This window comes from Astyanax mexicanus, chromosome 7, assembly GCF_023375975.1.
Source record: "Astyanax mexicanus isolate ESR-SI-001 chromosome 7, AstMex3_surface, whole genome shotgun sequence".
Taxonomy (NCBI): domain Eukaryota; kingdom Metazoa; phylum Chordata; class Actinopteri; order Characiformes; family Acestrorhamphidae; genus Astyanax; species Astyanax mexicanus.
The window spans coordinates 23,514,700-23,528,285 of record NC_064414.1 but is presented as its reverse complement, the minus strand read 5'-3'; the positions used below and the strand labels follow the sequence as shown (position 1 = coordinate 23,528,285).

At 39.3% G+C, this 13,586-nt stretch overlaps 1 protein-coding gene across 2 annotated transcripts in view; it reads right to left on the bottom strand.

Moving 5' to 3' along the window:
• Nucleotides 1–200: 200 nt before the first annotated feature.
• atp10d (ATPase phospholipid transporting 10D) overlaps nucleotides 201–13,586 on the bottom strand; it is a 57,319-nt gene continuing 43,933 nt past the window's right edge. For both annotated transcript variants that reach the window (XM_007235787.4, XM_022666649.2), the window contains 11 exons: nucleotides 13,476–13,573; nucleotides 13,188–13,314; nucleotides 11,260–11,444; nucleotides 10,622–10,916; nucleotides 9,771–9,847; nucleotides 7,662–7,787; nucleotides 7,003–7,203; nucleotides 6,749–6,829; nucleotides 5,761–5,865; nucleotides 4,249–4,436; nucleotides 201–2,661 (listed from right to left, as the gene is read on the bottom strand). In XM_007235787.4, coding sequence (XP_007235849.3) covers nucleotides 2,430–2,661; nucleotides 4,249–4,436; nucleotides 5,761–5,865; nucleotides 6,749–6,829; nucleotides 7,003–7,203; nucleotides 7,662–7,787; nucleotides 9,771–9,847; nucleotides 10,622–10,916; nucleotides 11,260–11,444; nucleotides 13,188–13,314; nucleotides 13,476–13,573 — 1,715 coding nt within the window. In that variant the 3' untranslated portion in view covers nucleotides 201–2,429. The remainder of the gene's footprint in view (nucleotides 2,662–4,248; nucleotides 4,437–5,760; nucleotides 5,866–6,748; nucleotides 6,830–7,002; nucleotides 7,204–7,661; nucleotides 7,788–9,770; nucleotides 9,848–10,621; nucleotides 10,917–11,259; nucleotides 11,445–13,187; nucleotides 13,315–13,475; nucleotides 13,574–13,586) is intronic.

Sequence of the window (13,586 nt, the reverse complement as noted above, 5' to 3'; positions counted from 1 at the left end):
TGTGGTGAATCAGTAATGGGCAAATAAATTGCAATGATGAATGGATCGTCTTGTAAACATATTGAATTTCTTTTGTTGATCACTGAGCATATACATTGTATACATGTACAACACAAAAGAACAGTGAAAATGTGCCAGAGGTTTGGGTAGTAGGAGTAAAGCTATGGTGAAAAAAAAGAAAAGAAAAAGAGACTTATGAGTTTGAAAAAAAAAAAAAAAAACCTTCCAGGAGTTTCGTTAACCTTGACTGCAAACATTTTAAACAGACTACAACATTCACAGTTCAAGCTTCATCAATTAATTCAGTTTTTTTTTTGCTCAGATCGGATTTGGTTATCTTAATGGTCACATTCCTAAATGTAAAACCCTGTTTACACCTGGTCACTTCCTGTGACTACGATTTTATATACACTCATTTACACTGGTAGCCAAATGTTTCTCAAGTTACTCAGAATGAAATCAGATTGCTGTGTGGAACAGAATATTAAAATTTTACTGCAGAATGTATTAATGGAATTTTGGTTATACTGGGAGAGACAGATGTGTGGCACTGCTATAACATCCTGTACAGATGTGTTTCGGATCAGTGTCTTATAGGAGAGCGCCGCCATCACTGAACTAAAAACAATATATATATATGTGTGTATATATATATATATATATATATATATATACACACATACACATAGACTCTGCATAGCATAGCAGCCGGCACCAGGAGGCAGGCAATGCAGAGTCTATGTACATATACGTCTATGTTATTTTCAGTTCAGTAATGGTGTAACAATGAACAAAGTTCAAAGTTCAATTTAAAACAAGGTTTTTAAAAAGCTTCTTGTGCACTTTTTAAGTTATTAATGCCTCGTTTTAAATGTCAGGTCTCTCCGGATTCTAGCAAGGAGGTGTGGAGCTACTTTGAGCCTGGATAATGGTGGAAAAATAGATTTATGTGGCAAATTATGCCCTGTGTCACCCAATCTGAAGGGTGTTTGGACAAACTGTAAAATTTCTGGATCTCTGTGGGAGAACGGGGGTGTGCTCTTTAATCAAAGGTAAGTACTTTTGATCATGTTTTACTACGACAAAAGTCCATTTTACACAAGAGTTCTCCTTTAAGTAGTGTAAATGATCAGATTTGTATTGGGTGCAATTACACTTCACACTTACACTGCTACATTTGCATGTGGCTTGGCCTGTAATCTTGGTTAAGGTGACCTGTATCTGTCTATATTGTGAATAAATCAGTCACTGTCCAATAGCAAACAAGTATCTCCAAAACTTTACAAGAGAGAGATAAAACCCTCTTACCTTTCAATGAGAGTGTATGTAAAAAGACATTTATTTAAAATGTAATTGGTCTATTCATCAAGAAATTTTGACACAGTGTAAGGGACAGGTTGTGTGTTCAAATTATGCAGTTGTCAAAAATACCAAAGACAAAACCACATGCTGCAGACATTTCAAATGCATGGCTGCAGAAGAAGAGGTCAAGGTGTATTTGGACTGGTCTGTCTGCAGTCTTGACTCGTCTCCAGTAAAGTATGTAGAGAGGTTTCTGAAAGTTAAGAGGTGCAGGTGCAGGAATAATGCACATTAGTAAACTAAAATCAATAAAAAACATAGAGAATTTGTTTTTCATCGGACAGCAATGATATGCACATTAATGCATTTACACACATCACCCTTTATATCCTTCTACTGACGATTGACTCATGAGTGGTTCATTCATGTTTATGTTGCATGGCTGCAAAATATGTATCCAATCAAGGACTACATATAAGGCTACTTTTGACTCACTTTCACATATGTAATCACATAAATGAGTGCTTCTGACATCATTATTATAATGATAAAAATTCCCTCTGAAGAAAACTCCCTCTGTTTATTAAGGAGGAGGTTAATACTAGCATATTGTCATTGCTATCTTTACAAGACAAGGCAAAGCAGTCTTAAGTTCGTGTTAATTTTGCAGCATTTCTATTGGTACATTTCTCATGAAATGTAAAAGGACAGCTGATGTGTTCAAGTGAGGCATGTAGGGGATTTGTGGTCATGTACTGTATGTACTATGTAACATTACTGAGCAAAGTGGAGAGCAGTGGCTATGTGGTCAACAGCTGCTGTAGTGGACCAACCACAAAAAAAAACGTTGGCTCAGATAAACCACATGTACTGTATACTGGTTCTCACCATATCTCTTCAGCCTCCTTCAGCCTGTGTAAAGCTGAGGCACGGCTATTAATTAAGGCAGATGCAGTATAGAATAATAATAATGCATCTCAATTATAAACAACACCTTGTTGTCGGGACTGAACACTCTCTCATTGGTCAGATTTGACTGGTCCTGCCAAGTATCTGCCAGTCTTTAAAGTGCGATGAGATGCCCCCTGGTGACTTCTCAGGGTTGAACTAATGTCTGATCACAGCGCTCAGGAGACGACAGCTCCTGCTTCGAGATTGCAGTCTACAGAATTGGGGACGTCAGCATTCACACTGAGGGACTGAGGGTTCTGTGTGGAAGTCTGCCTTTGCCTGGTAGGTTTGCTCTCTTTCCACTGATGGATGGTGGCCCAGTACTGCTCCAGGACGGACTTGTCCAGTTTCTGAGCTTTGACCAGGTCAGACGGGCAGATGGAGTTACAGAGAGCACGACACAAAAGCCTAAAAACATGGAAACCAGAAATCAATATTCATACATACAGTGTTGTTAAAAAGTGTTGCCTGATTTCTTGTTTTTTTTTGCATGTTTGTCATTCTTAAATGTTTCAGATCATCAAACAAATATAAATATTAGTCAAAGACAAACACAATATATAAAATGCAGTTTTTAAATGAAGGTTTTTATTAATAAGGGAGATAAAGAATTCAAACCTACATTGCCCTGTGTGAAAAATTGTTTGCCCCTTCAGTTAAAACATAACTTAACTGTGGTTTATCACACCTTTAGACACATCCAGACTACTGCCAGACCTGATCTTAATCAAGAAATTACTTATTGCTTATATAACCTGCCTGACAAAGCAAAGTAGACCAAAAAATACTCAAAAGCTAGACATCATACCGATATCCAAAGAAATTCAGGAATTAATCTGAAAAAAGTTATAAAATACATGATTTATAACACAAATAATCCACAAATGGTGAAAACGTGGAACAGTGGTAAACCTTCACAGATGTGGCTGGTTGAACAAAATTACACCAAGAGCGCAGTGACTATTCATCCTAGAGGTCACAAAAGACCCCACAACAACATCTACTTTATTACAGGCCTCACTTAAAGTCAGGTTTCATGACTCAATAATAAGAAAGAGACCGGGCAAAAATGGCCTGCAGTGCAGAGTGCCAAGACAAAAAACTGCTCAGCAAAAAGAATATTAAAGCTCATCTTAATTTTGCCAGAAAACATCCCATCAAAAGTCTAATCCCCAAGACTTTTGGGAAAACACTCTGTGGACTGACGAGACAAAAGTTATACTTTTTGGAAGATGCGAGTGCCATTACATCTGGCATAAAAGTAACACCACATTTCAGAAAAAGAACATCATGCATACAGTAAAACATGGTGGTGGTAGTGTGATGGTCTGCGTCTGTGTTGCTGCTTCAGGACCTGGAAGACTTGTGATAAACAGAACCACGAATTCCCCTGTCTACCAAAAAGTCCTGATAGAGAATGTCCAGCCACCCGTTCATGACCGCAGGCTGAAATGGACTTGGGTTTTTCAGCAGGACAATGATCCAAAACACACCAGTAAGTCCACCTCTGAATGGCTGAAGAAAAACAAAGTGACTTTGGAGAGACCCAGTCAAAGTCTTGAACTGAATCCTACTGAGATGCTGCGGCATGACCTTAAAAAATCCTCATATGTGGCGGAATTAAAACAATTCTCCAAAGAAGAGTGGAACAAAATTCCTCCATAGCACCGTAAAAGACTCACTGCAAGTTACAGCAAACGCTTGGTTGCAGTTGTTGCTTCTAAGGGTGGCCCAACCAGGTATTAGGTTTAGAGGCAATCACTTTTTCCACACAGGGCCATGTAGGGTTTCCCTTCATTTAAAAGCTGCATTTTAAGTTTACTTAAATTTGTTTGATGATCTGATGAGTGACAAACATGCAAAAAAATAAGAAATAACGAAGGGGCAAACACTTTCATACCACTCTATTTGTATATACAGTCCCAAGTAGACAAAGCAAAATAAATGATACACAATGTAGAACATGTGATATGCAAAAGTATGAGTTGGTTTTACCTGGGTAGCAGTGCTAGTATGGTAGTGAGCCCACACACAAAGTAGTAGGAGGGATGAGACATGGCTCTGGTCTCCACACCATAGGGGTTTGTGGGTGGGTTACAAGTCACACAGGTGAGACTGAACACAAGGACAAAGGTGTAGTAGAATGCAGCGCTGCCTAGAAACACCACTGCATGTATCCACGTCTGTAAATCACACAATACACCGGGGTTAGTAAGAGTGACAGACAGAGGGAAACTAGCTGACAGTCTGGCACAGAAATAACACAGAAAACACAAACATTAGACAGTATACCTGAGAAAGAAGACTAAGCATGTGTGGGGATTTAGTCGTTAAATCAATCAGTTTAGTTTAGATTCTAAAACATCATTCATTTCCTATAGCAGGGCAACAAGCGACAAAGCAGCAGAGCGACACCAGACACGGAGTTGAAATTTTCTCAACTTTATGCAAATGATTTATGACTCAGTGAAGCGACATTTTAACCCGATTAGCTTCTAGCTTTTCCTTGGACCCATCACAAACAAGGTGGTCTGAGGTCCTCAAGCTTCTGCTTTCTGAACTTTTGGTTCCTTTCGCTGTTCATTCTGTTGAATGTGGTGCACTCACGCCGATCTGTGGGAACAGCTGCGATTCCAGCCAGGTAAAATCACAGAAACGGCCAAGAGTCTCGCAAGCTCGGGAGTTATAGCTGAAGAATAAAGTGGCCAAGCGATTCCTCATGTTTATACCATATTTTCCCTCCAAAGTGTATATTTTTCAAGCGGGAATAAAATTGACTGGATGGTATTTTTTTGTGCCTTTTCCTTGTCGGAGGCTGGACCATGATACATGCTAGCGCTGAGCTTGACAGGCCCACAAGCGACGAACGCGAGGCGACACAAGCAACTCGTCACGTTCCAGTGTGAACGCAGGGTTAGACTCAATCCATGCACTACAGTTTACCTTTTTTTTTTTTTTACAGTACATGTAAACAGCAGTGTCTGCCTTTGCTATAGTGTATCTGTCACACGTATTATAAAAAAAACATTAATATTCTAAAGTAATTTTCTTATTTTAGCAGAGAGCTAATTGAGAATAAGGCCAGGATGCTTGTTTGTTTGTTTATTTGTGTTTTGTGCCATATCAGCAACATATTGGCTTTTTTATGGCATCGACAATGTTCGTGACTTGAGCATCACAGACTTAAATCAATTTCTTCATATGAAGGACTTCCAGAAATGTAAGAATTTTAGCTGGTGAAATCTTTTTTTTTTTAAACAATTATTTTATGTTTGTAAACATATAAAAAAAAAATTTGGTGGTTAAAAGTGCAGGGCAGTTTATTAAGATGTGTTTAATAGTTTGAGGAGTATCACAGAATTGGCAGGCTGTAATGTAATGTAATCTTGTCTATTAAGGAAGTCCATATTGCATTTAATATTAATAATGAGGGATATTTCATACAGTTTATTTTGTGGATTGCTAGACAGGCCAGAATGCAGTTTCTTATAAATAGGCACTGCTCACCAGTGTCCGGCTCTCAATGACCTGATGAAGGAGGATGATGAGGAGTGCAGAACCATTGATGGGTGATCCAAAAGAGAACAGCCCGATATCGGAGTCTGCATATGCCTAAAAACACACACAGAAAAAATGACAGTAAATATGATTTTAACATTGGTCACATTTTTATCAAAATATTATAAAGTGCTAAGGAGTGGGTCTTCTTAAAAAGAAAATGGAAGGTTGATTGAATATGAAATTGGTAATGGCAGAGTTTTAGCCCAAATGATTAGTGATTAGCTGATAATTCAGCCAATCTTCAGAGTTGATCAGATAATATTGTATTTTAAAAACCTTTAGGGAATTTTTAATTTGACAAAAAATAAATAAATAAATGTAGTGTGCTGCTAAACTTCTTCTAAGAATTCTATATTATAATATGTCTTTAGGTTTTAGTGGTGCATTTTTGGGCTCGACACTAGTCACTTTGGAACAGCTTTCTTTATACAGTGGCCAAAAAATAAAATCTATCTCAGCTGCAGCTAAATTCACCTACTAAAATTATAATGTTCAAAACTTATCTTGTGGTGGAAGAGTACTTTTAAGAGAAGAGACTTTTAACACCACTAACCATATACCCCTCTCAAGAGTACCTTAGAGAAGCCCTGCACAGTGATGCATTACTAAATTAGCCTGGAAAAATTGATACAGCTTCCAGCCCCACCCTCATTTGTTATTGGTGATCAACTAAATGAGTTGAAAGATTATCAGTGATCTGTAATATTCATGTAATCTAGTCTAAATTAGCAAATTGTTGCCGTCATGCAAAAACCTAGTTTACCTATGACATATTGTGGATCTGTCAGTCAGCTGTTCTTTACATAAATTCAACATTTCATACTGAAAGTTTCAACAGAAATGAGACAAAATGAGAGGCATTCTGAGTGCTAATATTTTACAGTACAGGTGTAAAACCTGCAGTCATCAGAGAGATTCATTAAGTAGAACTTACAAAATATGGAATGAAGAAGCAGACCAGGCTTTGGTAAAAAGCATCCAGCATGGTCAACCAGAAGGTACAAGGGAGGTAGGCCTGCAAACAAATTTTAAAACTAGAAGTAAGAAGTAGTGCAACCAAGTTTGTAAACATTTTATTAGTATGTATTAATAGTTGTACACAACCAGCTGTTTTTAAATATTATAAATAATGTTTATATTTAGTAGAATATATAGAGTAGTATAGAAACTGCAGGTATATTTCTCTACCTGAGAGTTTTGTCCAGCTTTGTAGAGCTGAGGCAAAGACAGGAGTGTGTTGGCAGACACATCCTTATCCAGCACACCGTAGAGCAGTGGTGGAACAGAGGTAAACAGCAGGTTAAAAAAGATGAGAACCCACGAATTGGTCATGGTGCTGCCCGAATAACCACAGAAAAACTGGAACCAGAACAGCAGATTTACATACATCTAGAGAAAAAGAGAAAAAGAAAGTTAAATATTACATTTGTCCTATGCATTATAACATATAAAAATGAACATGTTCAATGTAAAACTCCAACACCCAGCATACAATCTTTCAATTAAACTTAAAAACTGAATGGCCAGCCCAGAAGCAGAAAATTACTGTTTTTACAAAAACAAATGCATAAAAAGGCCGTTTCAATCAGCTAACATCGTCTTGTTGAACAAGTGTGAGCTGGGCTAGTATGGGCTGTTACCCCATAAGAGTGCGGACCAAGTTTTGAATATTGATGCAAAATTAAAATAATATCTTGTTAAATGTGAAGGACAGTGTGCTGTAAAGAAATTTACAGCACACTGTAACTTAAGGTCTGTGACACAGAGGACGGACACCACGGGATCTCTTGGGTTATGTTTACATTTCTCTGAGTACGTCGGTGTATGGATAGGTATAAAATACTCACAACATTCTTGTAAAAGAAGTAGAGGATCATGTTTGCCAGCCGTGTGTAGCACCAATGACCATGAACCAGCAGCAGTTTTCTCAAATGCTTGAATCTGGAGATGGCGAAATCACTGGACATAACAGCCTGCAGAGGTCAGAAGAGAGACAGAGAGGAAAGCTCTTAGTATCTCCATTTTTATAAAATATGGAAAACACTTACAGGACATTTGTTTAGAATGCCCATTCTAAATCCACAGGCATTAATATGGATTAGACCCCTCTCAGCAGATCTAAAAGCAGGTTTGTATTTTTGCAAACCCCTAAAAACTTCCACCTTTCAATATTAATCACTCAGAGTGGATTGTAGAGGCATCTAATTACAGAATCAGCAAATTCTGAAACTTCTTTAGAAGCTTCCATTTTTTCCACATAAGTTCAAAACATCAGTGCAGACACAGACAATAAAACTACGAAAAATGTGGTTCAGTTATTAAAAAAAAAAACACTTAATTAAAGCAATGCTGACACATGAGCTTTGGCGTCTATTAGCTGATGTATCAGGACTGAGTCGCTGCGCTTTCCGCCGAGCACGCTGGCTACAATGATGCATCAGCAGCAGTTCAAAAAGAGGACCCCCTCCCCCCCCAAAAATAAAAAAGTTAGTATTGGCTGTTACCCCATAAAAGTGCAGTCCCAGTTTTGCATATTGGTGCAAAACAAACAAATATTGTAAATGTTTTTAATTATTTACAACAGGAGGGTAAAGACTAACACATGCTTCCTCTGATACATGTGAAGTCAGCCACCGCTTCTTTTCGGTTCTGATACATCAGCTCACAGACGCCCTGTGCTGCAGACATCACCCTAGGAGTGATGTGGGGAGAGAGCGCCATCTACCCAACCGGAGGGAGCAGGGCCAATTGTGCTCCCTCTAAGCACCGGCAGCTTGATGGCAAAGCTGCATGAGTGGGGGTTTGAAACTGCGACCTCCTGCTCATAGTGGCAGCGCTTTAGACCGCTGGACCACTCGGCGCCCCCAGTATAATCAAGTATTTAAATTGGTACAGTGGTTGGAATAGACCCAAATACACTTAAAAAAATGGAATAATACAATTTCTTTAAACGTATTCTCAAGTGCAGTCAACTAAAACATTACACTGGGTTTCAAATCTTATGAATAGAACTGTATTTATAAGTGTAGCTGTTTTAGTAAGGTAAAGTAGTAAAGAGTTGGTAAGCAGCCACAGTAACGATAAATTTGACAGCGTTGGTCTAAATCGCTGCCACTATGAGCAGGAGGGCAGCTTTGCCATCAGCTGCCGGCGCTCAGAGGAAGCTAAATTGGCCTTGCTCCCTCCAAGGGAGACATGGTAGATGGTAGATGGCGCTCTCTCCCCACATCACTAAAGGGTGATGTCGATCAGCACAAGGCGTCTGTGAGCTGATGTATCGGAACCGAGCTGCTTCGCTTTCTTTCGTGCGTGCTGTGATGCTAACTGGTAATGCTGCATTAGCAGCAGTTTGAAAAAAAGCGGTGGCTGACTTCACATGTACCAGAGGAGGCATGTGTTAGTCTTTACCCTGGTGTGTTGGGGCATGATAGGGGGAGTCCTAATGAGTGGGTTGGGTAATTGGCTGTTCAAAATTGGAAAGAAAATGGGGAAAAAAATTTAAATAAAATTATAAACAAAAATGTGTCAGTAAATCTAGTACATTATAGAACAATGTGTTTAAATTCAGCCACTCCAATGCAAGTCTACTTGCGGCAGAGCGAACAGCCTCGAACACACCCACAACAGTCAAACGTAGGGCGACACAAGCGACTTGTCGTCTGCCATTGTGAACACGGTATTAGAAAGCAATCTGTGGATGGATAGATGTAGACAGACTGATAGACGGTAAAGGACAATAGGGCAGCTGCATTTTGTTCAAGCTGCCAACATCAATGAGATCCTTTTCACACAGAGTCTAGAGGTGTTACGAGGTTGGCCATTATAAACAGGTCAGTGATGACACCCGACACCACAGCACCACACCTGTAACTAGAGTGAGGGAGACCAGAAAAAACAGAACAGTTGATGGAGAGAGAGAGAGAGAGAGAGAGAGAGAGAGAGGAGATCAAGTGTACCTGCATGCCTTCCTGGCCTGAGATGCCGACACCCACATCTGCCACTTGAATCATACTGACATCATTTGCTCCATCACCTGAAATCCAATCACACAGACACAAAAAACACACACAGCCATGTTAGTAAACTACAGTCATAGACACAAATAGCCTTAAATAGGAATTCTAGAAAAATGTTTATTAAAATAAAAAAGCTTGAAACACCTTTAACTAAAGGGCTTATTATTCACTTACTATAAATGTTTTTTAATATGATTATACTACACTACATGGAAAAAGGTAAAAACATCAGACATCACCTCATTTATTATTGCTTCCGAATTTATTTAAAGGTATTCTACTTTTGTTGGAGTAACTGTCACTACTTTGCCAGAAAAGCTTTTTACAAGGAACAATGCTCAAGGATTTGATTAAATTCAGCAAGAGGTCAGGATGTTAAACATCCACATATCCATGTTGGACATCCGAATATTCATGTGTTAGAATGGCCCAGTCAAAGTCCTGACCTAAATCCCATTGAGCTTCTGTGGCAAGACATGAACATTTCTGTTCATAATCACTCTCCATCCAACCTGGCTGAGCTTGAACTATTTTGCAAAGACTAATTAGGGAAAAAAACACTAATGTTTTTAGATATGCAAAGCGGGTAGAAACACAATCCAAAAAACTTGCAGCTGCAATTGCAGAGAAAGGTGGCTCTAATAAGTATTAATATAGAGGGGCTAAATACTTCCATCACTATATATATATATATATATATATATATATATATATATGAATTCAGAGACAATAACTCAAAATACATGTTCCTGAAATTATTCTAATGTAACAGAACACATACTGTCACTGACCTATAGCCAGGCTCATGACCCCTAGAGAGTCCCCAACGAGTCGAACCACTTGGCTCTTCTGCAGGGGGGTGGATCTGCAACATATGACTGATCGGCAGTTGCCGGTCAGATCCAGAAACAGTTTCTGCAAGTCCTCCTCCAGAGCAAAGTCTAACGTCCGGCCGTCAATCACCAGAGTAAAGCCTGATACAGCAGCTTGGTCCTCTGATGTGACCGCGCTACGGTCAGGTAAACCTCTCTCAATAGAGGTGCTGATGTCCCGCTGGAGCTCATAGAGCCGAGCTTCACATGCTTCCTAGGAAGGAAAAAAATACAATATTTACTAGAAACATCCAGCAGTGGGGCTGCTGAAATTACAGCACCTCTGCTATTAAAAACAAGACTGGCAAGGTCACATACAGAGCATCACCAGTAGCCTGAAAATGAAGCTGTGTTCATATTTAGTGATTTATGTATTTATCTAGACATTGTATCTGATTTTTGAAGGTTTGTCCCCTTTCTTAGGGTAAGAATTTCAATTACTTCCCCTTGTAACCCATTTCCAAGAGAGTAACACATGTAAACATGGAGTTAAGGGTACAAATGAGAAATTGACTTGGGACATAGTGATTCTTTTTCCTATATCTCTCATGCCTTACCTTGCTGTCACAGTTGGCAGTCAGCAGCTGGTCTGTGGGTCGCAGGAGTTTGCAGGCACATGCAATGTTAACTGCCGTCTCCTGTTTGTCCCCTGTGAGGACCCATACTTTGATCCCTGCTCTTTGTAAAGCTTCAATGGTCTCTGGAACTTCTTCCTGCAGTCGATCCACTATACCCGTCGCCCCTGGAAACAGAGAGTCAGAGAACTTTTTTACTGGAGCGCAGAAAGGGAAAAGGGAACTCTTTAAAAAAAAGTGTTTTAAAACTTTAAAATATTAAAACAGACATATTATACATCTTTTCACACAAGTTAAACCAGGTCTATGGGCTGTATAAAACATGTTGCACAAAATAACTATTACATAAAGAGATCTCACAAGCTCTGTTCTTGCTAGTTCCAGTACCCAATTACAAAAGGAGCTGTTTAAGGGCTCGGTCAATTTTATGCAAATAAGTTGTTGCTGTGTAATGGTCTATGCTTGCCGGTTTTATGGGGCTGAGGGCGCAGTGGTCTGACAGTGATCTCAGGCAATAAAGGTTCTGATGTCACAATAAGGAAGTCAAAGTAATGTTTTTATAGGAGCATTAGAGACCCAAGTGGCTACACAAATGAATGCAATATTGAGATTTGCATATTATGTTCCCTTTAAGACATAGGGCCCTATTTTAGCAATCTGTAGATGAGTCATCAACCAGACGTTGCACAGTTGGATTTAGGAAGTGTGGGTGTGTCTTTTTTTTCCTGAGGGTGCAAAATATACGCCTTGCGCAGCTCAAAACGTGCAAAAGGCATGTTGTAATTCTCTTAATTAATCATGGGTGTGTTTTGGGCGTAACAGGAAACAAAACAAAACAATCAGCGATATATTTGATCTGAAATTGCTGTTCTAAACAAACAATGATTTATAAAGGAAAATCATGAAAATTATCAGGGGCCCCAAACTTCTTCACATCACTGTAGTTTTTGCAGGATATATGATGTATTTAGCAGTTTGTTTGTGTGGTTTTGTACATTCCCTTTAAGAGCCAGGCATGCTCTCACTTTGGCGGATTGGTATTTTAACAACAATTTTTGGGTCTCAGCTGAGGAAACTGACCCGCTCATTCATGCTGTGAAGATCTGCCAGCAGCTCATTAATAGGAACAGCAGTGTTATGTTATTCTGTATTCTGTTTATTTGTATATTTTGTTTATTTGTGCACTGTAGTGCATCCATGTGTGTTTAACTAGCGGGGTTGTACGCTGTACACATTCTGAACATGTGCCTTGCACAACCTACGTAGCTAAAATAGATATGGATGGGTGACTACTGACTGTTGTCAGGGTTTAAATCGGTCAGTGGCACACCTGTGTTTTCTGCTGCAAAGATAGAAACACTCTACAAATGTACCTGAAGACACGTAACTTCCAGACCACCCCACTCAACAGTGTAGATATATTCCTACTTAGACACTGTTTTAACGGTTGACTGTTGACGGAGTGTAAGATAGTAATGAGCATCGTGATGCACCTTATGCACGATTTACAATAGGGCCCATAGTTTGCTTGTTCAAAATATGCATTCAGCTTATGGCTATGCGGTAAGAAAAACACAAGAAGGTGGAAACCCAGTTTGGACAGCTTCAACTCGTCGTAAGAAGCCAGTCCCCCCTCTCCAATTAGTAGGAGAGTCAGAAAGGAGAGATAACAGAGTTAAAGAGAGGAGCTGGGCGGTGGAGATGGGTTGTGAAAACTCATCATAACTCATTGTAAGAGAAGTCAAGGGAATTTACAGGATTCTACATTGGAAAGGGGAGGAGCTTCTGGCATGTTCCTCCTCCCAAAACTTTGTCATTTCATAACAACACTTATGAAATAAACAAACAGCTGTTCTTTTACTTTTACTTTCTATGAACTCATCTCTGTCTTTATTAGTCTAATATCTCACCCAATAATGTCAGGTTTGTTTCCAGTCTCTGGGCAGACTCTAACAGAAGCTGCTCCCTGTTTTCAATACTGGTTTCAGCAAAAGCATGTCTCTTTAGCCAAGCCTCATACTCCGCCTCATCCAGGACCTGCCAATCACCAGAAAAAAGACACACATTATTACATTATTAAGGAGCAGCGTTTGATAGAACTGTGATGAAAGAGTAAGTCTCATTTCTCTTCTGTGTAAAAAAAAAAAAGTGCTGAGAGAACATTTAATGAAGCAAAAAGGGGAAGTGGAAAAACTTACTCTTTTAGCAACACACAGTGTGCGTAAGCCCTCTCTGGCGTAGTTGTCCAGGTGTTGCTGCGTCTTTTCCATGATCTCTCTAGAACAGCCGTCAGCAGCTGAAACACAGAC